At 43.0% G+C, this 27884-nt stretch overlaps 1 protein-coding gene across 5 annotated transcripts in view; it reads right to left on the bottom strand.

Annotated features, from left to right (window-relative positions):
- HECTD4 (HECT domain E3 ubiquitin protein ligase 4) overlaps positions 1–27884 on the bottom strand; it is a 95202-nt gene that overhangs the window by 42348 nt on the left and 24970 nt on the right. Inside the window, exons 8-33 of one of the 5 annotated variants that reach the window (XM_054173109.1) lie at positions 26115–26307; positions 24307–24468; positions 24098–24211; positions 21798–21938; positions 21189–21421; positions 20686–20831; positions 18568–18638; positions 17752–17857; positions 16032–16152; positions 15003–15131; positions 13782–13906; positions 12600–12753; positions 12223–12323; positions 9777–9975; positions 7984–8130; positions 6656–6760; positions 5772–5935; positions 4585–4818; positions 3641–3833; positions 3359–3463; positions 3187–3275; positions 2288–2463; positions 1669–1804; positions 1375–1516; positions 1099–1265; positions 109–255 (exon numbers count right to left, since the gene is read on the bottom strand). In XM_054173109.1, the coding sequence (XP_054029084.1) occupies positions 109–255; positions 1099–1265; positions 1375–1516; positions 1669–1804; positions 2288–2463; positions 3187–3275; positions 3359–3463; positions 3641–3833; positions 4585–4818; positions 5772–5935; positions 6656–6760; positions 7984–8130; positions 9777–9975; positions 12223–12323; positions 12600–12753; positions 13782–13906; positions 15003–15131; positions 16032–16152; positions 17752–17857; positions 18568–18638; positions 20686–20831; positions 21189–21421; positions 21798–21938; positions 24098–24211; positions 24307–24468; positions 26115–26307 (3800 nt within the window). The remainder of the gene's footprint in view (positions 1–108; positions 256–1098; positions 1266–1374; positions 1517–1668; positions 1805–2287; positions 2464–3186; positions 3276–3358; positions 3464–3640; positions 3834–4584; positions 4819–5771; positions 5936–6655; positions 6761–7983; positions 8131–9776; positions 9976–12222; positions 12324–12599; positions 12754–13781; positions 13907–15002; positions 15132–16031; positions 16153–17751; positions 17858–18567; positions 18639–20685; positions 20832–21188; positions 21422–21797; positions 21939–24097; positions 24212–24306; positions 24469–26114; positions 26308–27884) is intronic. The other 4 variants (XM_054173111.1, XM_054173110.1, XM_054173112.1 and 1 more) reach the window with 4 other exon arrangements.

The following is a 27884-nucleotide window of genomic DNA, read 5'->3' as shown; positions in this document are numbered from 1 at the left end:
AGACACTCCTCATCATGAAGAAAAGGAGTATGCTTCACCTGAAGGCAAAACCTAGTAAGGACAGCTGTGGGTGCCCTCCTTCCCTTCTTGGAGGAAGTACTTTCATACCTTGTGTATGGTATAGTGCATAAGAGGCCAATGCTATTTGCACAAGCAATGGGGTAGCGAGCACACAAGGAGACCACAGATGTCATAGTCTCTCCAAAAGCTTCCTGGACTTGCTCCACCATCCCACCACATGTGAGCTCTTCAATTCTGTTGGTAGAGAGATGAAATGGTAGGATTTCTTTATAAATAAAGTGAAAAAACTTCCAAATGTAGCTTAAAAAAAAAATGCAGCACATATTCACACACATTCACATAAATGAAGATTTCCCTAGTGAGGGCACATCCAGGGTACTGTGTCTGGTTCTGTGCTCCCCAGCTCAAGAGAGACAAGCAACTACTGGAGAGCATCCAGAGGAGGCTGCAAAGATACTGAGGGAACTGGAGCATCTCTGTGAGGAGGAAAGCATGAGAGACATGGGGCTGTTGAGCCCTGAGAAGAACAGCCTGAGAGGGCATCTTCTCAATGCTCAGCAGGAGCTAAAGGGTGGTGATCAAGAGGATGGGGCCCACTGACAGGACAAGGGGCAACAGGCACAAACTAGAATTCAGGAGGTTCCACCTGAACAGGAGAATCGTCTTTGCTGTGAGGGTACCAGAGCCTCAGTGCAGGCTGTCCAGAGAAGTCATGGAGTCTCCCTCTCTGAAGAGATTCCAAACAATGCTGGACATTGTGGTCCTGGGCAGCCTGCTCCAGTATCTGCTAAATCTACCACTACTATCCAATTAACATGAATTTAGAATTGAGCCAGAACAGTAAGATACCCTACAAATGTGCCTGTGAACACATCATCCCAGAATAAAAGTTCATCTACTGCTAAATAACAGCATTTCTTAGAAGCTCCTGCCTTTCTACCAAAATGGTGGTTGCAAGCTTTGTTCTGCAAACTTGAGCCCTCACAGTCTCTTGTCCAGGTTTTCCTTTGCACGAAGCAATTTCCTGTCTTCTACAGAGACCAAAACATTTGATTCTTTTCAGAGAAGTCAACAAACCTTGGTCCTCCCTGAAGTACCATGGTCACTGGGCCTACAAGATGTGTCACACCACCAACCCGGACAGCTGCTGTCAGCAACTCTCTCATGTGCACCAGGGCTTGCTTCCTCGTATTCCCTCGCCGCCACCTGGTCTGAGCAGCCAGCAGGAAGCTGCTGCTGGACACCTACAAGATTTTGGTTGGTTTTGTTAACAAGACACAAGCAAGACACCTCCTTTCTTGGTCAAAGTCTGGATTTGAGAATCCAGTGATTGAGCAGATTGAAATGACATACTGCTTGGTCAGGATTAGTCCCAATGAAGGCAAACAGCTGCCCCAGTAAGACACTGTATGTGGGTTTATCTCTGCTGTCCTCAATGGCCAGCGACTGGAGAAGAGTGAAAGAGCTACTTCTGTGGCTGGTGACGTGACGGCGCCTATGGGAAGACAGAAGAATTACACCTGGCAGCAGGAAACTGACCAAAAAACCAAACCCCAAACAGTGCTCTGCTTGCAAAGTTTGTGGCTGTTTTAACAGCACAGACCCTGTTACTGTAAAGCAACTTAGTGGCCTAACCCCTTTGTGTACCTTTGGCTTGCTCGAGCAAACTCGATGTCTTCATTGCCGATCATTTCCAGGTCAGATGGTGCTGACATGCTGCGAAGGAAGACAGGCTGGCGGACTGCATGGGAGATCACTTTTGTCTCAGATGCTGATTTACAGGCTGCAGGATCAGACAATATCAAACAAAGTCACTCCTGGTGTAGGAGCTTGTTCCCAAAGCGATTTTACAAGCACTGTGGGCATTGCACTGAAAGCTGTAACAGCATAGGGAACACACAGTCTAAGCAAGACGTTGCAACTCGGTTCTGAAGTCTTGCCTGGTTTCAAGGATTGTTTCAAGTGAGGTTTGTTTTGCTTAGGTTAAGCATTTCTTCCCCCCCCCCCCCCCCCCCCCCCCCCAAGTAATTCATGAAATTAAAGTTTAAATCCCACATGTTATTACTCAGACCATCATTATGGCAATCAGAAAACAAAGACTCAATTTCATTTACTGCAAGTGAATTTATTTAATGGGAAAAAGGGGGAAAGAAGGGGTTCATTTTAATGTTAGTTTTACTTTCAGTGGAAAAAGAAAAGAAAAGAAAGGAATGTTATCTTCAGTAAAAAGGAAAAGTAAGCACAATGTTGGTAATAAAAGATATACCTGGAGTCTCTGCAGGGGTCCCAGATATACTCCTTGTGATCCCAGACTGTGCTGCAATAGTGACATGCAACAAAAGCTCTGCCCTGTTCATCAGGCTCTTAACCAATGTTTTTGTTTTTGCCAGGGGGTGATAGGTCTTCTGAATCAGTGAATTCACCTCCTGGAAAAACTTCTCCCTAAGATTATGAAAGAAAAATGAAAGAAGTGAATTCCTTTATATTTTAATGCCTCCTGAAATGAAGTGTTAAGTGTGAGAGAGGTTATTTTAAAGGAGACAAGCAGATCTGTGGCAACAAAGCAGACAGCAGAAAAAAGAGAAGAAATAAACAAATGATTTGTTAGGAAGTATTAGAAGCTGTAGGACTAATATTAATAAATTTAGCCAAAAAAAAAAAAATTATTTAATTAGATACTGCTAGACAGACAGGAAAATGGAGTTAAAACTAACTTTAAAGCATTTGCATCCCTGATTGAATCCAGAATTGCTTTGGTTGGAAAAGCCCTCTTAAGATCACTGAGTCCAACCTTCAACCTGAGACCATGCCCACCAAACCGTGTCCCCAGACACCATGTCCACACATTTCCTGAACACCTCCAGGGTGGTGACTCCACCACCACCTTCTTGGGCAACCTATTCCAGTGCCCAACCATGTCCCTGATTTGTTTTCTTTCTACCACTTTTTAGTGGTATTAGACATAACATGTTTTCCAACTATTTAGTGCCACCTTTCACTTGGTGTTATGAGGTGTCTGAGGGTACAAGAAGATTCAAACACCTATTTCAGTAAGTATTTATACAGGCAACTTCAGCCCTGCACAACTCCTTTTGACACTCACTGAAATTCCACGGCTGCTTAAGGCTGCCTGTCTTGAAAGGTCCTTGTCTAAACAGCACTAACCTTAATGCCAGGACCACGTTCTCAAGATCACTTCCATCAAAAGAAACTTCCTTCATGGAACACAGAAGTTCAAGTTCCTTCATCTTGCTCTAAACAAAACGAAGGAAAAGGATGAACACGTCTTGAGAGAGCAGCAGGAAGCAGGAGCATGCACAGCAGCCACGATGCTTACCTCATTGAAGTGATAATCATAAAAGAAGGGGACATTGTTCTCCAGCTTCCCATGCATGGCATCATCTACCTCACTCTGCCACTTCTGCTCCAGCTCAGCCACACTCTAATCAAGAGATAAAAATAACGCTGCAATTGTTCATCTGAAGGATTAGAAAAGACCTTAAAAGAGGAAACTTGAGTGCATTTTGTATTTCTGTGTTTCCAAAGTGTTGTTAATGCACCTTCATTCCCCCCCTCAAAAAAAGCCTTCTCTTTCTTTTTAATGTAATTCTCTTTTTACCTGCAGTTGTCTCTCCATGGCATTTAGCTTCTTAAAGGTCTCTCCCATAATTTTACAAAGCAAATCATATTCCTCAGCGTGTTCTTCCTGATACTGGAAATTTATCAGGGACTGGAGAGCATCAACCAAATTCAAATGTTTAATGACACAGGAAACTACCATCTCCTCCATGACTTCTGGCTGGATCACTTCCCTAGGGATACAGGTAAAGCTCAACTGATTAAGTAAGAATAAGGGACAAACTTTGACAATTCCTCTTTACAGCTCACCAGAGGCTGTGCTCACAAACAAGGGTTTACACAACATGAAATGCAGACCATAACACGTGAGAGGCCACATCCTCACTACTGCTTGTTTAGCTCATTCACTTTGGCACCATACATTACATAGACTCATTATGGGTGGAAAAGACATCCAAGAGCAAGTCCAGCCATTAAGCTAACACTGCCAAGGTCACCACCAGACCATGCTCCTAAGTGAAACATCTACACTTTCTCTGAACACCTCCAGGAACAGAGACTCCACCACTTCCCTGGGCAGCCTAGTCCAGGCCTTGACCACTCTTTCAGGCAAGACATTTTTCCTAATATCCAAACTAAATCTCCTCTGGTACAACTTGAGGCTGTTTGCTCTCATCCTGTCATTTGTTAATTGGCAGAAGAGAGCGATCCTCACCTCACTCCGGTCTCATCTCGGGGATTTGGAGAGAGCAAGGTGGTCTCCCCCAGGTCTCCTGTTCTCCAGAACAGTACTAAGCAACCCCTGTTCCCTCAGCCACTCCTTACAAGACTTGTGCTCTAGACCCTTCATCAGCTTTGTTGTCCTTCTTTAGACACACTCCAGCAACTGGAAGTCCTTCTTGGAGTGAGGGGCTCAAAAGTGAACAATCATTTCAAGCCATGAAAGTCACATTAGAAAACCAGAGCGAAGCAAGGACTACTTACTTTATGCTAGGTCTAAACTGAGGCCGAGCACGTCCAGAAATTTCCCTGAGTTTTATCATGATTCCTGGAGGCAGCCTGATCCTAGGCAGATCAAAATAGTGTCCAACAGGAGGCACTAGAACATCAGAGGGATATGTGAATTCTCTATCTTCGTCGATAGTAAGAGGCAGTGGAGAAGGACTTGGTGTAAGGGCTGGAGATATTACACCATTAGCTTCCACCTGCCACTGGCACCTGGAAAAGTAAATAAAAACAGATGAAAAAGATTATTTCCTCCTTTCCCCCTCTACCTCTTCTCCCTTTATTCAGAAAGGCACATTTGTCAACAACACATTACGAAGACAGACTGAGGATTAAGTGTGGTCTGTACCAACCACAGCCAAATCCTCCGCTGCTTACTCTGAAGAAAGCCCCCAGAATTCCCAAGAATATTCCCTTAGCTTTAGGAAAGAACGAACTGCTGACCAGAGTCTGCAGGGGAAATTATCAAAACATTACCTTAAAAACATAGGACTCAAACACAACAGCAGAGTGTGGACAGCAGGCTGAGGGAGGTTCTCCTCCACCTCTACTCTGCTCTACTGAGGAGACTTCTGGAGTACTGAATCCAGTTCTGGGGTTCCCAGCTCAAGAGAGACTGGGAACTACTGGAGTCTAGCAGAGGCTGCAAAGATGCTGAGGGGCCTGGAGCATCTCTGAGGTGGAAAGGCTGAGAGACCTGGGGCTGTTGAGCCTGGGGAAGAGCAGCCTGACAGGAGATCTGATCAATGTTCAGAAAGAGTTAAAGGGCTCATGGTGGGCAAAAGGATGGGACCAGACAGCTGCCAGTGGCGCTCAGGGATAGGACAAGGGGGCAAGGGGCACAAACTTTAACCCAGCCGGTTCCACCTGAACAGAAGGAACATGTTTGCTCTGAGGGTGAAGAAGCCCTGGAGCAGGCTGCCCAAAGAGGCTGTAGAGTTTCCTTCTCCGGAGAGATTCCAAACCCTCCTGGAGATTGCGATCCTAGGCAAGGTGCTGTGAGTGCCCCTGCTTTAGCAGTGGGGTTGGACTGGATGATTTCCAGAGGTCCCTTCTGATCCCTACCATGATAGGATTCCATAAACTACAAAAGTCACCCTCCGAAAAAAAAGAAACCAAACAAAAAAAACCCCCATCAAACCACCACATGATCAATTTTTAATTACCTTTGTAAGAGTTTAGATCTCAAGAGCTCCTGACAGGTTTCTTCATCTTTGGTAATTTCAGGTCCATTGTACAATATTCGCAGCATAGAACAAGCTAACACAGAAAGGCCAAGTGCCAGGTCAACTAAGAAAGGCAAGCCTCCTGATACATCCTCTGAAGACTCCTGTAGTAGGAATAGTGATAAGTTGCACTGATCAATCAGCCATGAAGCCCTCCCTTGATACATTTCAAGGTAGGAGATTTTATATATAATCTTAGATATCTGTCTCTGATTTTTGTATCTCTCAGGCCTATGCTTCTTACCCAGAGGTACACTTGACAGAAATGCTTAACAAAAGCAATGTACAAGATCAACTCAAGACTAGAAACAAAGGATTCAAACATTCTTTTCCTGAACCAAAACAGAAAAGGTAAAGTTATTTCTGGTTCAGTCATCCTTGGGCCTGTAGATCTGTCCTCTCACAGGCCTAGTCCTAACTTTTAGTGGAGAGAGTTTGGTTTTGTTTGATCCCAGTGGCCCTCCCCTGCCGGTGTAGGCTGGAATTTATTATTCCCCTCATTGAATCTCTAATGTTCAGGTTGCTACCCATGTCTGCAAAGAAATTCTGATCTCCAAGGACCTATTTGGTAATAACTTCTTCATAAAACCCTATGCATGGAACAGGCCATGCCACAGGGTATCTCTAGCTAAAGAAGACAAACAGCTACAGCTTAGGTCCTTTACACTGTCAAAAGACAATTTGCCTTATTGCCAAAATAAGTAAGGTACTCCTGTTTTATGCTCCACCTTGGAAGGACATTTCTGTTTGATCTGCAGTGTGTCACAGACAAAAAGAGAAACTGAAGCTGAACCTGTCCCACGGAATCTGTCCCGTTTGAGTACCTGTGCTCGAACAGTGCAAGCAAAGCCCCACATAGCTTTGTCTGGAGTGTTGTGCTCACGGCCACTCCGCATTTCAAAGGAGAAGGTGACTGTATCTCCTTCCACCTTCACATTTTGATGGGAAGGAGGGGGGGAGGAAAAAAAAAAAAAAAGAAAGAAGATACATTTAAGAACTGAAGCAAACAAAACAGGCTTTTCATAAAAGTGGCTTATTTTATGGTTTAATGCTTTTAATGACAGTTAGCTAAGCATGATTTTTACCTCCAATTAGATACTCTGATTTCAGAGTCTCCCCTTTTAGTCAGGGGTATCATTTGGTGGACAATCTGATTTGAATTTTGTTGCTGGCCAATTACAGCAAACCCCAAAAAGCCACCAGCCACAGCTGTAGAATCAAAAGTCAACTTTATCACTCTGCGTTAGTTGGCCTTGATTTTCGTCAAAACACTTCCATTATTAGAAACCATGCAACAATCAACAGTTCTCGTCCTGAAAGAGGACAGACAAGCTCTTCAAGGAGCAGAATGTCAGCACATTAACAGAAGAGTTTGCTAAAAGATTCAGATATAAAAGATAAAAAGCTACCAAGAGCAATATAAAAATCTATGCCTGCAAAATAAATTAAGCTCCATTAAAGGTGAACAACAGAGTGCTTGTCTGACATTGCTTTCCAGTTTATTCTTGGGTTTGCCTCTGAAACACTCTCTTTTGTTATGCATATAAGCCCCATTTGAGGGTGGGACAATGTAGCAGCACAAAGATGTAAGAAGAAGAAAAAAAATAAAGTTAATCATATTGCATACAGCCTGCAGAATTCCTGAAACACTGAAGTCTCAAGGAGTCTGAGGGATTTTTCTGTCTTAGTTTTACTACCAAAAGTATCCAATGTAATTTCAACACCCAACACAAATGGTTGGAAAGTTGCTGCATTTAACTGCTTGGTAAATTTGTGGGCTACTGCTAATAAAAAATGCAGCAGTGCCTATGGACCTTAAGAAAATATGCACAGCCTCAGCCTGTGCAAGAATTTCTGCTAGGAGGATATGAGAACAGCAGTGCCACTAGACTCCAGGGTTGAAACACACTGATAACAAATTCCAGTAAGACATAACAAAACGAGATAAGCTCAAAGAGAAGCATCACACATAACAGAGAGTTTAAAGTTATATCCCCAAGGACATAGCAGCCCACTTATAAGTGATCTCATCATGGGAAACCATACACTTAAAAGCTTGGACTTCATTGCTCTAAGGGTTAAAATGGACTTGAGATGGACTTTCCAAAGGGGATTTTGCTATGGGAAATATTGGTGGATTATAATACTGTACCTTTACTAAGTCTTTCGGCCAACCAGTTCCTAAGACACTACGGCTGCCATATCCCAGTGTATTGCCTCCATACTCAGCAACCTTCCTACTGTTTGTGTTAGGACCAGCATAGATCACCAACTTCAAAACATAAAATACACTGTTAGACTGTAAGAGAAAAACAAGAAAATCTAATAATAATAATAATACTTAGCACTCACACCGCGCTTTCTGTTCTCAAAGCGCTTTATCAACATTAACAAAGCCTCACAGCAGCCCTGTGAGGAGAGCAGGCAAGTATTATTATCCCCATTTTACAGATGGGGAAACTGAGGCAGAGAGGAAATTGAGTGACTTGCCCTCAAGGTCACACAGCAAGTCAGCAACGAACATGGGAGCAGCAGCTGGGAGAAATCCTAACTTGCAGTCCTCAGGCTGATCTAACAGGAACATCCTGGAACTAGTACATACTAGAACATCAGTGAGGGTGGTGAGACACTGCAAGAGGTTACCCAGGAAGGTTATGGACACATTAGGTTGGATGGGGCCTTGAGCAGCCTGGTCTAGTGGAAGGTGTCCCTGCCCCTGGCAGAGGGTTGGGACTAGATGAGCTTTAAGGTCCCTTCCAACCTAGATCATTCTAGCAACCTATAAATTCTGCCTCTCTACTAAGAAATAGATTGATCCTGCTCCCATCCTATTTTGTCAGTGACTTCTATGGAGGCATGAAAGCCCAAAGTTTACTGGTTAAAATCCTCCAGAAAGGGGTGACATTAATATTAAAAGACACTTATAAATAATTAATTATTCTTCTTGCTCTCTGTCGAGGAATATATGGCAACAATTAGTAAGCAGCACAAGTAGCTCTCTGATTACACAGAGGTAATAAGTGCTGTTACTTGTGGGTTTGATGTTGAAAATACTTCTTGATGCAAATACATGCAAACAACTCATTTGTCTTGGTTCTGGTTTTCAGGGGGGTTGGTTTGGTTGGTTGGTTTTTGGGGTGGGGGGTGGGGGGAAGTAACCTTTCCAGTTCTGCCCAGTTTAAACTGTGCTGATCTACCGAGTAGGCAGACAGATTAAAGTTGAGAAATGAGGCCTGAGCAACAGGAAAAAAATGAGAAGGAAGTGAAACTGTGACAGTTTGAGCCACCATGAAGTGAACTTTAAAGAAAACTGGATGAGTTGGTATGCATTTTGGGGGAGGGGAACCCAAACCAACCCCTCCAAAACTCCACAATTCTGCAGCTTACTTTCTTATTTCATTATTATCACTACTTCTGACATCTTCTGGAAGCTTCCTGGTAACAGAGTCTAACTCTTTAAAAAAAAGACCCTCAAAACTGTCAGATTTTAGACCCTGAAATGATCATTGGATATTATGCTCTGAAACAACACACAGGAAGAATGAAGCACATGTTCTTCTGGGATTACTTCAAGAATAACAGAAATTAAAGGTGAGCCATTTATCTTCACCTTCCTGTCTTTTCATGTCTACAAGTTTCCATACATTTTCTGTCATTTAGCTAAGTTTAGTCTTAAGATGAAACCCCAGAATTCTTTTGAGGTTATTAACACTTGTGCCACACAAGAAATAACCTCTCTGCATCTCTGTACTTTATAGCCCTGAAGTGGGCAGACTGTGAGTGTCCCAGTAAGCTCCTCGCAATAAAAGCCTCCTGTTTTAATCTAACCACTGGAAATCAGGTGTCATGAAAGACAAGGGGTAGGGGGCAGGAAAGATGAAAATGGGAAATGCTGCTGACAGAAATATATACAAAGCAAGAACTTCTGAACTGGCCCTTGCTTACCTTATCATAATCATATTGTGAAGAACATCTGTTGTCAAATCTAAGATACAGACAGCGGGCTCCTGGAATATGGACAGTTTCTTTAAATTTATAGTTATCCCTGACAGGATGAACTGTTTCTACAGTCTTCCCAGCAGCCCAGGGAGCAGGGATCTTCAAACCCGTGAGGAAGCCTGGCTCTTCTTTCTCTTCCAGCATTCTGAAATTAGAGTGACAATTGAGTCCTAAGTTCAACACAGATTTCTACGCCACAGTCAGACAGCAGATGCAGGGCTGTCATACAGTGACACAAAGTGTTCATAGAAGACTTTGCTTCATAGAAGCTTCCTGTAGGCCGGAAAAGGCCTTTAAGACCATCAAGTGCAACTGCCAGCCCAGCACTGCTGGGTCTTCACTAATCCATATCTCTCACTCAGCACCACAGCTGTTCAATCCCTCCAGGGATGGGGACTCCACCACTGGGCAGGCTGGGCCAGGCCTCGACAGCACTTCTGTGGGAAGAAATTGTTCCTCATGTGCAACCTAAACCTTTCTGGTACAACTTTGCCATTTTCCCTTGTCCTGTCACTTGTTCCTTGGCAGAAGAGACCAACCCCCACCTGGGTCCAACCTCCTTTCAGGGAGTTGTAGAGAGCCAGGAAGTCTCCCCTCAGCCTCTTTTTCTCCAGGCTAAACAACTTCAGTTCCATCAGCTGCTCCTCCTAAGATTCGTGCTCCAGACTCTGTACCAGCTTTGTTGCCCTTCTCTGCACCTGATGCAGCAGCTTAATGTCACCCTTCTAGTGAGGTGCCCTCATCATAGATTCACCCTCATTTTAGGCATAATTGTATTTAGGGAACAAGCAGAACAGCACAAACCCTGTACACCAGAAATCACCATGCCAATCTCTCACCTGTATAACCTGAGCTTCTCCCAGTGCTTTCCCAGCTAAGTAGCACCATAAAGAAGTAAATGGCACTATGTGTGGATGATTTGGAGCATAACAAAAATTAAATCTCTTCCCTCCTGGAAGAGCACCCAAACCTGATCATGCTGTCCTAAAACAATATGCCAAGTATCTCACTGAAGCTTCTATTTGGAGGAGGAGGATTGAAAACTAATTCTGCTGAGTTTTCACGCCGCATATTGCACATCACCACAAGTTGTTTAATGCTATAGAATCTGCAACTGCAAACAGCTGTGGTAAGCAGGTTTTTGCTCAATTTAGCTGGGTAGTTGTTTCTAAGCAGAGGCTGTGGAACTTTTGAGCTGAGAGACAGGCTTTAAATGCAGGATTTAAAATCATCATATTTCCCTGCGCAAATGAAGCCATTTAATATCTTTCCAATGGTTTTGCTACGGTATCTCATGCTGCCAGAGCAATTTACATTTTCTCATCATGGTCCTCCTTAGCCTAATTTATTGCAAGAGCAACATTTAAAATTAATTCCTAATGCTTGAAGCAAGGGGGAAAACAAAACAAATCATACCCTCTGCAAATAACCTGAAGATATTAATCATTTAATTCTACAGGCAAAAAAAAAGTATGCTAGAGCTAATTGCCTTTTGTAAAGGCTTATGCACCTCTAAGACACTCTTAGAAACCATTACAGCTTTGCCTTAAAAAAACCCCAGCCAACAAACAAACCAAAAAACACAGCAATGGTCAAATGAGATGCTCCATCCCTAGAACCACTCCAGGTCAGGTTGACTGGGGTGTTGAGCAACTTGATCTAGTTGCAGATACCCCTCCTCACTGCAGGAGGGTTGGACTAGATCAGCTTTAAGGTCCCTTCTTCCAACATCACAGTATTACCAAGGTTGGAAGAGACCTTGAGGATCATCGAGTCCAACCTGTCTCCACAGACCTCATGACTAAACCATGGCACCAAGTGCCACATCCAATCTCCTCTTGAACACCTCCAGGGACGGTGACTCCACCACCTCCCTGGGCAGCACATTCCAATGATGAACGACTCGCTTGGTGAAGAACTTTCTCCTCACCTTGAGCCTAAACCTCCCCTGGCACAGCTTGAGACTGTGTCCTCTTGTTCTGGTGCTGGTTGCCTGGGAGAAGAGACCAACCCCCACCTGGCTACAACCACCTTTCAGGTAGTTGTAGAGGGCAACGAGGTCACCCCTCAGCCTCCTTTTCTCCAGGCTAAACAATCCCAGCTCCCTCAGCCTCTCCTCATCGGGCTTGTGCTCAAGGCCTCTCCCCAGCCTTGTTGCCCTTCTCTGGACACATTCAAGTGTCTCAATGTCTTTCTTAAACTGAGGGGCCCAGAACTGGACACAGGACTCAAGGTGTGGCCTAACCAATGCAGAGTACAGGGGCACAATGACCTCCCTGCTCCTGCTGGCCACAGCATACCTAATGCAGGCCAGAAAGCATTCTAGGATTCTCTGAAGATTCCAGCTAAGGTATTTTATCCCATGGAAAGACCCAAAGTTAAAGAAAATCACCTCTCATCAGGTAAGAGCTTCCCTTTCTGTTCTGATGCACCACTGGGGGAACTGTGCAGCTCTGAGAAAACTGGAGACTGAGTTTTAAGCAGCAGTGCAGTCTGTGGCACAAAACACACATTAGAAACACGTGAACAGCAAATCATTTAGGCTCTTGTTAGTAAAATACATTAACAACAACATTGTATGTCATTATTGACACTAACTAATTACATAATAGTTCTTATACCAAGTCAAATTTAACATTCATCTTTTGTGGCTGTTGAGTAATTCTTAAACTACGATCAGCAGAAAGTTGGCAGAGATCTACAGTGGTTTAGATCTTGAGTGCCACATCTTTTTTCCTTTGTGTACAACTGCTGACACAAACAGCATACCTGGCTTGTGTAAAGAACCAGCTGCACCAGCTGAGGCATCAAGGCATCAGCCATCGTTAGAGTTTGCAAATTTGGGTGCATCAGAGATGTCAGCAGGACAGGAAGCAGGTGACCAAGCATAGTAGCCTTCGTTATTTGCTCCAGGCCTTTTAATCTGTAAGGAGAGTCAAGGTTTACACAGCAACAACTATTTTCAGTCATCTGTTTAATTGTGTAACAGGCTATGTGAGCATTTGCCTTATATTAAGCTTTTATATTGCATTAAACCAATTTTATATTGCATAAAACCAATTCCCCCCCCCCCCCAACTTAGTATCTTGAAAACACCACAATTTCTCCCAAGTGCTGGTGTCCTACTCTCTTCTGTCAATTCTTACTACACAATGCCAGAGCAGGAGACAGTAAATCAAGAGTTTAATAATTACTTAGAAAATTATAAGCTCCCATGGGTGGGGGATGAAAATCCACATCAAAAGTAAAAGTGTTTGCTCAGTGTGTGTATCAGGCTCCTAGCAGGCACAGCTCAAAGTACTTGAAAAGAATCTGCATCTCCAAAAATACATTTGATCATGAAACCCATCTGAAAAGCTCTCCAAAGAGCTGGGTATTGTCAATAAACAAAGCTAATCTTGCAGGCACAGGAAAGAAGAGAAACTGAAACACACCAAAGAGAGGGAGGTGTTTGTTTAATGAGAGAAAAGGGTCACAGCTTTTGTTTACATACCATTCCTAACATATATTTTTTGAGTTGAGGGGAGGTAAGGAAGGGCATGCAGGATATGGTAACACCCCCCAAGATGTGCCATGGGTAAAATATCTAGTCTAGCTCCTAGGGACTTAACAGTCAGGTGTTTGAAAATCTTGCCCTAGCTCCCAGGAATACTCCCAGCTGACTGACTCCAGTTTGGTTCCACTTACCCTGCTGACAAATACTACTGGAATGGAGTCAAATCTTAGTTAGAGCTTTCTACAGATTATCGAGCTGGTAGTACTGACACAGAGAGCCTAATTCTGAATTCTTCAGAAGAGAAGTGCTAAGCAAATGCTGTAGGCAAGGAACAGTTCCTACACATGCAAAGAGCAAACATGAAGTGACGTAGAAGGAGTAATTTGAGCTGTGCTTGTTCAACAAACTCCCAAACTCAGCAGTTCTCTGTTTTCAGGTGAGCATATTCCTCTTACCTTTGCTCTCGATCAGAAATGTCACTGTTTATTAGTGCTGTAGTGACTTGTTGCAACATCTCTAAGACTTCATCACACCCTGTCAGAATTTGTGTAGCAAGAGACAAAATGCTGGTCTTGAGCTCCTAGGCACAAAAAGAGTTGGAGGATATTGAAATTCTTAGAGACTCCCAAAAAAGGACAAGAGAACAAAACGATGGAGTTCCAAATTAAGATAATGATAATGTGACCTGGCAGGCCTGCAGCAGTAGATTCATCCAAGACTTAAATTTGATTAATGCTAAGCCCCAAAGTGCTGGGAGAAACTAGGTGCATATTTTACTGGATGCACATCCAGTTTCTAGAGGGAAGGAATCCCCAAGTCCAGCACAGGAGAGAAAGCTGTTAGCCAGCCAAGGTACAGCATTGGTGACAGAATGTCCTAGCAGGTATGAGGATCACTGTAGAGAGAGAAACTGAACAATGAGAACATGGGTGAATAGTGAGACAAGAAAAATACCACAATATTTAGCATTTACTCAATGAGCCTGAACAAATAACTTCCAACTGTAGCACATTGCAAGCACACAAAGTCTCACAGAGCAGCAGACTAAACCAGCTTAACAAACAATAGCAGAAATTCAAAAGTCAATACCATTAGAGAAGAATTGTTACTGTTAACAACTGCTGTGACAAGACAGCCTGCATGCTGGGACAAATCTGGCTTCTATGAGTTCATTTAAGACTATCCTATCCACAAAGCCTGTCCTCTTAACAGTGCCCTTGCCACAAATATTAGTCAAGTTATTTCAGACAACAGATAAGTTTTCTAAGTAATAATTTTAAGACTGCAAAAATGCAGGAGCCATTTGCCTATAAATAGGAAAACCCTTTCCTATTTATAGCTAAAAAGTATTTTTTTCAACCACCACCAGAGTGATTTGGAGATGAATTTTCTTACTAGTTTGTATTAATTAAAATAGACTTTAAACCTCATTATACATATACTTAGGAAGGGCAGTGTCTGCTCTCCCTGATAATATAGAACCCAAGCTTGAATACTGAACACAGAACAACTGCAGACTATCTAGAGAACAGGAGAAACATCTGCCTCCAGTTATTTAACAATACCAAGAGGAAAAGAACCAAGAAAATATGTAAGTGGAATGCATCGTAGAAACAAGAGGTGTCACAGGAACACTGACTGTAGAGAGCCATACTAGAATAAAACTTGGTGTTTACCTGTACCTTCAATGTCTCTCCCTGTAAGGAGCTGTCACTGTCATCATTTTCATCAGGTTTAATCAAAATAGTGTTACTGAGGAGGTGGTTCTGCACAGCCATCAGATACCGCAAACAGGAAGATGCAGCCTTTAACATAAATAAGCACACTTTACATCATCTAACCCCTGCCATCAACCTTGAGTCAGGTTAATTCCTGGACTTTGAAATATAAAAGGGGGGGAGGGAAACATTGAGGGAAAGCACAAGCAAAGCATAAACTTAATTTTCCTTGAACAGGAATTTTCTTTGTTGATTCAAGAGAAGCTTGTGAATACACAGAACTTAAGAGGAGAAACTGGCTGCCGAAACACTGAACTTTGTGGAATAACTTGCAAAACAAAGGAGCAGAACCATTTCATCCACATATGCAACATTATGGAATGTTTAAATACTGCAACATTAACTAATTCTTACAAGGTATTCCCACCACAGAATGAAATTCACTTTACATTCCTGAAGGTGCTACTTCTACGCTGCTACTCCTTTCCCACCCTCCTGCAGCACAGGCCCTGACTGCCTGTCCCCTGCCCCAGCGTCACCTGCCTTGCCATCAGCCAAAGCAGGGAGCTGATCCTGTTGGAAACATCTGTACATGCTTTTACCATTAAACAATGCCAACTTTCACTCAGCTTCATCTGTAAATGAAAATCCTTTCTGCTTAGGCATCATTATACACAGCCACATAAAGGGTTTATCTTGGGTTTTAAGCTTGGAAGATTTTGATACAAAAAAACCTTCCTTAAATCGTAACAGCTGCCAGAGCAATTGGAAAACATATCCACCTATAAACCTGTGTTAGCATTTACTCTGCTCTGAGAAATTGTTCCTTCCTTCCCTGCACAGCACAAACAAAAGACATTCTTTTCCTCTCTTTGTTAAGACACACAACCACCAAGTTCCACCTCTATACACTCAGAGAAGGCAGCTTTAAGGAGGGAAAAGAGCCAAAAGCAAAAAAATACTTTAATCAAAATACATTTTACTTACAGGCACAGTTGAAAGAAGCCTTTGAAAATCATCTTTAGATACAGTTTGGCACTTGGTGATTAAGACACAAGATTCTCGGACAACAATCTTGAGAATGTAGTGCAACAGCTCATCATTTAGTCTTCAAAAAATGCAAGAATGGTGCAAAATGTTAATAGTCTAATTATGGTGCATTTTGCAGAGCGCATCTCAAAAGTCTCTGCAAGCTGCATCACAAATTACTTGAAACCAAAACAAACAGAGATTTGAACACAAAGGAAAACCAAGCCTGAAACGTTTAACAACAAGCAGTGAAGCATTACCAGTGACTTCCTGCACTGTGCTGATATAAATCTATGACTTGTAATAGAATAGAATAAACCAGGTTGGAAGAGATCTTCAAGGTCATCGTGTCCAACCTATCACCCAACAACACCTAATCAACTAAACCATGGCACCAAGCACCCTATCAAGTCTCCTCCTGAACACCTCCAGTGATGGGGACTCCACCACCTCCTTGGGCAGCCCATTCCAACGGGCAATCACTCTCTCTGTGTAGAACTTCTTCCTCACCTCCAGCCTAAACCTCCCCTGGCACAGCTTGAGACTGTGTCCTCTTGTTCTGGTGCTGGTTCCCTGGGAGAAGAGACAACCTCTGCCTGTCTACAACCTCCCTTAAGGTAGTTGTAGAGAGCAAGGAGGTCACCCCTGAGTCTCCTCTTCTCCGGGCTAAGCAACCCCAGCTCCCTCAGCCTCTCCTCACAGGGCTGTGTTCCAAACCCCTCACCCACTTTGTTGCTCTTCTCTGGACTCGTTCCAGGAAGTCAACATCCTTCCTAAACTGAGGGGCCCAGAACTGGACACAGGACTCATGGTGCAGCCTAACCAGTGCAGTGTACAGGGGCAGAATGACCTCCCTGCTCCTGCTGGCCACACTGTTCCTGATCAAGGCCAGGATGCCGTTGGCCCTCCTGGCTGCCTGGGCACACTGCAGGCTCATGTTCAGTCTACCATCGACAGGTATCCCCAGGTCCCTCTCTGCCTGGCTGCTCTCCAGCCACTCTGACCCCAGCCTGTAGCACTGCATGGGGTTGTTGTGGCCGATGTGCAGAACCCGGCACTTGGATGTGTTCAATCTCATGCCCCTGGACTCTGCCCATCTGTCCAGCCTGTCCAGGCCTGGACAGAGCCTCTCTACCCTCCAGCAGATCAATTCCTGCCCCCAGCTTGGTGTCATCCTCAAATTTACTGATGATGGACTCAATGCCCTCATCCAGATCATCAATAAAGATGTTAAAGAGCGTGGGGCCCAGCACTGATCCTTGGGGCACACCACTAGTGACTGGCCTAAAAAATATAAAGAGACTCCTCACAGCATGGACAGGTACTTGGGACTGACAGTCTCCCTGCTGCAAAAGTCACCTAACACAGCAATAGGGAGAGGTATGGCTTTATAAATTATGACCCACATTTACCAGAGGCATGGTAAAGAACAAGAAATCCAAACCTCTCTATGGAAGCCTCCAAAGCTTCACCTAAAATGTCAAACCTTTCTCTCCCTCATCCTAAGGAAACTCTACCCACTACAGACCCAAAGACAGAGCTGCAGGTCCCACTGCCAGGAAGATAAGCAATTTCAGCAGCATTTTTTTTTTCTTGCAAGTTTATCACCTAAAGCAAATCACAGAAACAGACATTGCAAGTGGGGAGGGAGGGGGGGGAGCATATTGGTGCATTTTACCTATAGTGATCATCATCTTCACTTCCAAATCTGTTGTTCTGAAGCTGCTCAGCTAAATTAGTCAGGATAACGTCACGAAGTTGAGAGAGACCACTATTTCTCTCTCCTAAAATGGAAGGCAAACACTGTTGCAAAGCAGCATTTCACAGAATTTTAGTTGTGTTTCCTCAGATATCTTGCTTAATTGTTGGCTACTTGAGGTCCCTTCCAACCCTAACAATTCTATGCTACTCCAAAATCACCACATTTCCAGGGTAACCCAACTCCCTGCTGATGCTACAGGCTGTTAAAACTTACTCTGCACACAGCACTGGTTTCAGTTCTAAAGACTCTGATGCACAAACAGGTTCTGATGAAGTAACAAATGACTGTGCATCAGCTGCTTCTAAGTCCAGACTCCCATTTCAGGCTGAATGCAAGTAGATTATTACTTTCATTGAAGACTACAATTACCTCTGGGTTTTACTCTGTAATTGCCATGGGTAACACTAACTAGGTGCTCTGAAATACAACCTGGCCGAGAAACGTTACTAACAGTGACAAAAGAGAGCTTAAATCCTTTTTGAGCTTCAAACAGCTGCCTGATTGAGGCAGATTTTCCTTTTTCACACCTAACATACACCTCACCAGCCAGCCATTCAGAAAGCAGCTTTGCATCTGAAGCATTCCTTAATTTCCCAGAAGGGGATGGATTTAAATTGGACTGGTACTTAATATTCTGCACTGTTCTCCCTCCAGAAACTGGAAAGCATTTCCACTTCTTGTTTTCAATTAGGAAAAAACCCACACCCTCATGTGTCAGTAAGACATTCTCACCTTCAGTTAAGACCAGTTTCAATAAATTATTGATTTCTGCTTCCCCAGGATAGAGGATATTTAAACCAGAGCTAAAGAAAAAAAAGTATATATTACTGCTTGATGCAAACAAAACTATTTCAATGGACATATGAAAAATGGCATCACAGAATCTCAGCTTAGTATCTGAGTAACAGTTAGAATGCCTGTGCAACAGCTTCTAACTCAGAAAGGCATCCTCCATAATTTAACATTTCTATTAGTCAGAAAACAAGCAGCTGCTTGCTCCAGAAACCTCCTGTAATTAACTATATGTTAAGTCCCAAAGCTTCTTCAAGAGCTATTTGCTTCCCTAAGAGAAACTTCACATTAATCACTTGTATATGTGACAGCGCAATCATTTGTTCAAGAAACAGAGATGTCAGCCAAAACTGGATGATGGCTTAAAGAACAGCTCAGCTCTGGTGCTGGGATGAGAGCTGTGGCTTATCTGTGATACACCAACAATGGAAATCGAAAGAGGCAGTAAGCAAGAACTCACTGCTGTTACAGTTTTATACTTATTAAAGAGTGGCTCCTTAGAGAAGTCTCAGTTTAAGCTATGCAGAAGATTCTAGAACTAGCATTTGGGAAACAACATAATTATGCCTAAAAACTCCTTGTGGAGGTATTTTTCCCTTCTAACTTGTGATGAACTCTGTCCTTTCCACATGAATTACCACATCAAGATAGAAGATGACAATGACTTAAAAAGGAGCACTTCGTGACTGTCTGAAGTGTTGAAGTTATTACACAGACTTTTTCTTCTTTTCTCCTTCCCTTTCCTTTTAAGCACCACACTCACAGAACAGAAAACTGGTGTGTTTTTCAGCTTCACACAGAGAGCAGAGATTATTGAAGCTTCCCTCCCACTGCCTCACGTTGACCACCTTGTAATACAGGCATCGGGAATTATCATACTTTGCAAGCTAGGTTTGAGGTTTCTGTTGGTACCAGAATCCCTCAATGAGGAAACAGGAGGAAGGAGATAATACCAAATCCTCTGTTTTATTTACAAGTCATTGGAGGATACAGGGTTAATTAAACAAGGGGAGAGTGCAGCAGCTGCCCTTGCAGTTGACAGTATACACTTTCCCTGTCAAAAAGCAAGACCCTGAAGATTTTAGATAAGGATACCAAAGACATGCTATTCTTCTTCCCTCACAGAGCTGCAGAAAGCCACTGAAGTTCTGAAGGTTGTGATTCACACACAGAAAAATGCAGGTTGATCATCAGAAGATTTTGCTCTTAACGTTTGGAGCACTTCCCACTTGAAAGCAGATTATAACTGCACTTAGGACATTTGAGACAGCATTCCTTGTCCTTGAGATTTGCATTATCTGGTTTTCATGATACACAGTCACATTTTTTGCTCCTTGTCCTGTACTTACTCTTTCTGCTATTTTGACAAGCCAAAGACAGGAAATTACACAGCATCAGGTTCAAGAGATGCAGTAGCTAATATGATGTGGAGCTAAAGCAACCATCCTTTAAGTGTCTGGTGACCGGGTGTGCCAGCCCAAAGACATAATGCCCACTCTTCTACCAAAATAGATTCCTGTTCTCTAAACATAAACCAGACTTTCTCCAGAGAGTCTCACTGCCCTGTTTTTCCCTTCAGTCTTATGGCAATCTTTAAGTATTACTCACTCTGCTTCCTCTTTATATTCCTTTTATTGAGGTGAATTTCAGTATTGTCACTTCAAATGCTGGTGTTACAGCTGACAACACCAGCTGGGCCTATTCAAGACCACCAATAAATTAGATTAAACATGGAAGCCATGTGAGCCATCACTAAAAGGTAGGAAACTTTGCTTTACCTTAGCAACTATATTATAATAAACAATGAAAGAAAGACCCTAAGGAAAGAAAACAACAAGCAACAAATGAAAAGAACTAATTACCACCTGTTATTTCACAGTCATGATGACAAACACACTGTATTTCCCTTCTTCCACAGCTACAGATTATCATAATTTGATCAAAGTATGCTGCCTAAATTCTATTAGGTTAAACTGCTGAATGGAATTTGCATATTCCTCTGTTACAGCATTTTCAAATCACCAAGGTTAAGTTTAATTTGACAAACCAGATATTTACCTAATAGCTAGGCAAACCTCCTTCTGGATTTCAGAGCAAATCTGATCCCTTGGTGCCATCAGCAATTGCCAAAGTAAGAGGCCAGACCTCCTGACAATATCCCTGTTCCTTTCCGTTTGTGGGCTGAAGAAGAATTTAAAAACCACCTAAGAAAAATGCAACACAACAGTATTAAAAACTCCAGCATCACTCACAGCAATTCCTCTGCAGTCAGCTTTTCAGTTTATTTGTCCACATCATTAGAATGGGTTAGAAACTGACTTTGGATCAAAAAAAAAAGGGGGGAAAAAAAAGAAGGAAGTAACTCCTCTGGATTTTATTTTCATCTGCAAAAGGGGCAATCCCATTTAAATTAGGGCTCTTAAATGGGTGTGTCAGGTACTTCTAAGCCACTACTAAAGCAATCCCAATCAAAAACTTAGTAAAATCAAGTGGCTGCCTGTATTCTAAACCAACTTTTGGGTTTGTGTTTATTGTGAAGCAGACTGGAGATGCCCTCCTACCTGAAAGACAACAAGGATGCAGCGTATTATACACGTGTCCCCATTCACCATGGCTTTCTCCATAATGTCACAGATACTGCTGAGGTGATGTGCTTCAATTGGATGTTGCTTGCCCAAAAAGTTTGTTATGGGAAGACTGTTGCTGGCTGCAAGGAGGTTGAGTTGGTGGATACACATGGCACCAACATGGTGCAGTAACTGGTTAATCACCTCGTTTGTGGTTGTTGCATCCCCTGGAAGGAGGAAAGCAGTTCAGATGCTGTCTGTAAACAGACTATAGGATCAACATTTGCTTCTAGACTGCAAGGTGTTGTCATCATCACTACCTCTAACTCCAGGACACCCACCCACATGACAAACAACAGAATCACCCATGTCACTTCTTTAATGTGCTAAAGGTAACAGGAATCTGCAAACTTCCGAGCATTTTGCTTTTTCCTTTCTTAAAGCAAAGATAAACCAAGAGCAAGATTTATATAGAAGCTTTCAGGAATGAACTCAGCTTTCCACACCAAGTTTCAGAAGGTAGCTTCTGTGTATTTATTCTCTGATAACCCCTACATTTCACTTCCACTTTGTACAAAGTGCTGACTCTTAGCTTTGCCTCACCTTTGGGCTCTGTAATGATGTGACTCACTCCCAGCCTCTGACAGACACAGTGGAAGGCCTGGTTCCCAGGGTTGCACCACTGATCAATATAATCATTGGAGCACGTCCAGATCATGTTATTCATAGTATCATAACAGGCACCTAAGAAAAGGAGAGTAATTTGCACATCAAACTTTAGTTTGGCTGTCCAAACAAACATGGCCATGGTAAAGAATTTTTATAGCAGGCAGAAAGCCAAATTATTTGCTTTAAAAGTTCTCTCAGGTGACAGAAATTTAGTAACAAGGCATTGGAATGAAAAACATTAGCAGGGAAGTTCTTAAACAAAGGACTGAAGCAAAGACACATCCCTTTTGATGTCTCATGTAAATGTACAACAGCATCTGGTTTAGGTAAGTACCCCAGTGCTTGTTATTTACAAGTACATAACATCTCGTTCCTCCCCAACGTGCTGCCACAGGGCAAAGAAAATTATTTGGATCTAGTCTCAGATCCCAGTAATTTCTAGAAAAAGCAGAGAGAAAAAAAAGTTTCACATTTATTTTCCTTCAGCTATTGAAAATCCAAGCACCTCAGAATTTGTTTTAAAGGTCTTGTGGTAAAAATGTAACAGCTTTAATTAAATTAACAGTTTGCACAGTCCAACTGTTAAATAGTTTGCAGCTTAGAGACTCGTCTCCTGAAAGGTTTAAAGCCTACAAGCCCGAGCAGGTCCAAAAAGTAAAAGGATTAGTGGGTTGTAGACATGACTAAGCAGAGTGGTGCACTGTACTTTGCTGAACAGAAAGAGAGAAAGGCAATGAGCCCTACGAGGAGAGGCTGAGAGAGCTGGGATTGTTTAGCCTGGAGAAGAGGAGGCTCAGGGGAGACCTTATTGCTGTCTACAACTACCTGAAAGGTAGTTGTAGCCAGGAGGGGGTTGGTCTCTTCTCCCAGGCAATCAGCACCAGAACAAGAGGACACAGTGTCAAGCTGTGCCAGGGGAGGTTTAGGCTTGAGGTGAGGAGAAAGTTCTTCCCAGAGAGAGTTGTTAGCCCTTGGAATGGGCTGCCCAGGGAGGTGGTGGAGTCACTGTCCTTGGAGGTGTTCAAGAGGGGATTGGACGTGGCACTTGGTGCCATGGTCTAGTAGGCATGAGGTGTTGGGTGACAGGTTGGACTTGATGATCTTTTAGGTCTTTTCCAACCTTGTTGACTCTATGATTCACTGCTCTGCCTTACTGAAGCCACATTTTGTCCTGTTCTGGGCTTCCCAGATCAACACAGACAGGGAACTACTGGAGAGAGTCCAGCAGAAGCTGAGAGACCCGGAGCATCTGTGTGAGGAGGAAGAAAGGCTGAGAGACCTGGGGCTGTTTAGCCTGGAGAAGAGCAGCCTGAGAGAAGATCTCACAATGCTCAGCAAGAGCTAAAGGCCCTGTGGGGGGCAAAAAGAAGGGTCCAGACTCGTTCAGGTGATGTTGAGTGACAGCACAAAGGACAAGGGTACAAACCAGAACCTAGAAGGTTCCATCTGAACAGGAGGATTCTTTATGATAGAGGCAGACACCATGCTTTAAAAGTTGGAAAAATAACCTATTTGCCCACATGTTTTGAATGACTGAAACAAATTAACTCTCCAGTACCAGCAACCAACAGGTTAACACTCATGTCCATGCATCCCCAGCATTTAAAATAGGATTCAAAACTGCTTATCTCAAGATTTTTTAAAAATACATTTTCTTAAATACTCAGAACTTTGTAGCACCTTACAGCATAAACAAGGTATAAAACCCAGGCCCCCCTCTCAAGATTCTTTTCTGCTGTAGAAAAAAAACCTTTTCCTGAGCTTGTGTGCAGCTGAAACCACAAAAGCAAGAGAGTGGAAATTCCTTTGGGGAATTCTGAACTTTCACAATTGTTGAATTTCAACATTACTATGCAGGCAGACAAACATTTCTCCACAGTGAAACTCAACAACTGGAGAGTTGCTTCCTGCAAAATAAAACAGAACAAGAGGACACAGTCTCAAGCTCCACCAGGGGAAGTTTAGGCTCGAGGTGAGGAGAAAGTCCTTCACAGAAAGAGTAATTTGTCATTGGAAAGTGCTGCCCAGAGAGGTGGTGGAGGTGCTCAAAAAAGGACTGGATGTGGCGCTTGGAGCCACGGTTAGTTGTCATGAGGTATTAGGTAACAGGTTGGACTGGATGATCTCTGAGGTCTTTTCCAACCTGGTTGATTCTATGAAAATCCAGGTAGGTTATTTAGATCCCAAGGGCTGGATATGCCTAGTTCTGAAACATTCCCAGATCTACTGCTTACCAAGTCCTGGAACTAGAGCACCACGTCCAAGAGAACTTCCTGCAGCATCAATGAGATCTGCTCTGCTCGTGAACTGCCCATCCGAAATGTTGAACACCAGGCTGGAAGCAAGAACTACAGAGGGAAAAAAAGTCTCCAGTAAGTGTCAGAGAATTTTCCTGTATTTCAGAAAACCAAGGCCTTCCAAATCCAAAGTGTCTCTGCCTTACTTTTTAAAGATGACAAAGCACTTGTTCCCCCAAAGAGGGAGCGTGTTGCAGAACTGCCTGATCCACCTGGGGGTGGAACCAACATCACCAGGTACGTCCCACAGGTGTAGATTGGAGTCTTCCTTAACATTTTCAGTGGCAGCCCACAGCTGGTGTTTGCAGCTGGAATATTAAACAGAGAAGTGGAACATAACTACATATTTCTTGATAATGTTAAGAACTCCTAAGAGGATAATTGGAGGGCTGAAGCACCTCTTCTATGAAGACAGATTGAGAGAGTTGGGGCCATTCAGTCTGAAGAGGAAAAGGCTCCAAGGAGACCTTCTTGTGGCCTTCCAGTGTCTTAAGGGGGCCTACAAGAAAGCTGGGGAGGGACTTTTTAGGATGACATGTACTGACAGGACTAGGGGGAATGGAGCAAAACTAGAAGAGAGTAGATTCAAATTGGATGTTGGGAAAATGTTCTTCCCCATGAGAGTGGTGACACACTGGAACAGGCTGCCCAGGAAGGTGGTAAAAGCTCCATCCCTGGAAGTTTTTAAGGCCAGGCTGGATGGGGCTCTGAGCAACCTGATCTAGTGTGAGGTGTCCCTGGCCATGGCAGGGGAGTTGGAACTAGCTGATCCTTGAGGTCCCTTCCAACCCTGTAATTTCTCTGATTCTATGATGACAGGTAGCAAACAAGGCAGGTTTCTGTATAAATACAAACAAACACTCCAAACAAATCCACGTGGAAATTCATTTAAGTAACATTTTGCAGCATTCAGAAGCTGCATAGAGGGGTAGCCTCAATCCCACACATACAGCATCAAATCCCCTGAAGGACACAAAGAGTTTCACAGGTTGACTACAGAGAACTACTTCAAAGTGAATTAGGAAAAAAACCCAACAGAACAATGTTTACTTTTCACCCCAGGAAAATTAGGAGCCTCTTTTAAGAACTGTCTGGTGGTAAGAGTACTGAAAGGGGCATCTCAGAGCCAAATAATCTTCTAACATAAAGAGATCATTTGAGATTCACTATGCATTTACTATTTTAAGTTCTCCAGCTCCACATGAAATGTATACAGTCATGATGATCCAGCTCCTGACACAGCTGATCAACACTTCTGAGCAGTGACTAAAGAATTGACCAAGAATAACTACTTCTTCTTCTGTAGCACTCTAGTTTTTAAACTGGCAAAACACAGCCTTGAAAATAGCTCTTCAAGCTACGTCTCTGCCAATTTCCCTGTGAGCAGAGCTGCTTCCTGTATAGTTTTATGGAAATACCTTTAAATGTTTGAAAGGTATGAAGGAAGGTGAGAAGTAATTCAGCATAATCTGAAAAAAAAATAATCTTATCTTAAACCACTTCTTACAAAGCTCCAGATTATCCTGAAAGCCATCAATGCTCCTCATTCAGGATTCCTTAATTAACCAGGGTAGTTTCAGCAAGCCCATAGAGGAACCCAAACAAAGGGCAAATTACCTCAAAACCCCAAATTTTCCCCCAATTTGCAATGCTCAACATACTTGTGAAATAACAGTTTCACTTTCTAAACTGCAGTCCATTTTCACACTGCAATTAGAAGCCAGTTCCTCCAGACAACAGCTCAGCTACAAAGGAACTTTGTAATTCCAGCATCAAGCAAACACTGCATATAAATATTGCAAACATTTTTGAGGTAAAAAAAAAACCAGCATGGTTGGTTTTTTTTTTCCCTTTTTACATGTCCTAAGAGGATAGCAATTCCTAGAATTGAGACTCTATGTGATAAAAAACAAACCATGAATAATTACTGGGAGTCAGTAAAAGCTCCTCTGACCTGCTTGGTCCTCTTTCAGTGTATTGGAGATGGTAGACCCAGTGAGAGCAGCCAGTGTTGCTGATGGGGAGGCTCTGTACCTAGAGAGCCTGCTCAGAAGCATCTCATTTATACTCTTGGCAGATTCCCCCTCTTTTCTCATTAATATAATGCGTTCCTGTAGAGGATTTGCCATACAAATGCCATTTTCTACCTGTTAACATGGAAAAACAACAAACACTTTTAGCTACTGAAACTTGTAGGAGACAGACCACCAAAACAAAATTGCCCCTGGAAGTACTCAAAAAGGGATTGGACCTGGCACTTGAAGCCCTGGTTTAGTAGTCATGAGGTGCTGGGTGACAGGTTGGACCTGATGATCTTTGAGGTCTTTTCCAACCTTATTGATTCTATGATTAATCCAATGTATCAGGTAAAGTTAGAAGCTTTAACTTAAGCCCTGCTGGTAGAATTTCTCACATTAGAAAAGCTAGACAGAGGAGTATTTATTTTGTTTGTGGCTTTGCCACAGCCAGCACCGGTGACAACACAACTCAAATACTGCATTCAGTTTTGGGGACCTCACTACAAGAAGGACATTGAGGGGCTGGGAGTGGGTCCAGGGAAGAGCAATGAAGCTGGTGAAGGGTCAGGAGGACAGGTCTGGTGAGGAGAAGCTGAGGGAACTGGGGTTGTTCAGTCTGGAGACTGAGGGGACATCTAGCTTTCCACAAGTCCCTGAAAGGAGCCTGGACCCAGGTGGGGGTCAGTCTCTCCTCCCAAGGAAGAATAGGATGAGAAGAAACAGCTTCAAGTTGTGCCAGAAAAGGTTTATGCTGGATAATAGAAGAAAATTCTTCCCTGAAAGGGTTCTCCAACACTGGCCCAGGCTGCCCAGGGAGATGGTTGAATCCCCATGTCTAGAGGTGTTTCAAAGCCACAGAGATGTGGTGCTGAGGGACATGGTGTAGCACCAGACTAGATAAGATCATTCTCTAACTCTTAAAGATCTTTTCCAATCAAAATGATTCTATGATTTTATGTGGTTCAATTCAGCATTTTCTATTTTGTCTGTCCTCAAAGACTGAGCTGCTTGTCACAATCTTAGTGTTAATTTATGGAACTCTGCTTAAGAATATTTAGCCTGTCTGTAGTATTAAAGATGTTTCACTGGCAAGCTTTGTGAAAAGAGGCCTTTAAACCATTTACCAGCCAAAAAGTGCAAACAATTATTTTCTTGGATCATAAGTCATTAGAAAATGTGTTATTAAAGAGCACATTTTAATGAAGATCTCATTTACAGCATCAGGTATTTTCTGTAAGTTGCACTTCTACATCCTACCCCTCCTAGCTCCATCACCCCACTGAACACAGCTGTGGTACAGCAGCTGCAGAGACTCCACAGATGCTGCATCTGAAATTCTCCAGCAAAGCTAAATCCTCCTAAGTTTCCAGCCATCAATGCCAGAGGCCTATGAACTGCTGTAAGCTCTGCTATGTGAATGAATCAAATTATAGACAGAGGTGCTTCATGGTCCAATTAGAATGCAAGCACATACTCAAATGCAGGCACATGTATGTATACATATATACACCCATATGTGCATGTATATACAAAAGTCATTGAAGACAAGGGAGTTCAAGCCACTGATACATTTCCCTACACAGAGTATTTTGCAATATATTTGCTTCTACACTAAAACCAGTAACTGGAACACAACACAAAACCCATTTTAGGCTGTAAATGCAGTGCAGCCAAACCAATTGTATTTGTAGATTGTGGGAACTGAA

This window comes from Dryobates pubescens, chromosome 25, assembly GCF_014839835.1.
Source record: "Dryobates pubescens isolate bDryPub1 chromosome 25, bDryPub1.pri, whole genome shotgun sequence".
Lineage (NCBI taxonomy): Eukaryota > Metazoa > Chordata > Aves > Piciformes > Picidae > Dryobates > Dryobates pubescens.
This window is presented reverse-complemented; position numbering and strand designations above follow the sequence as displayed.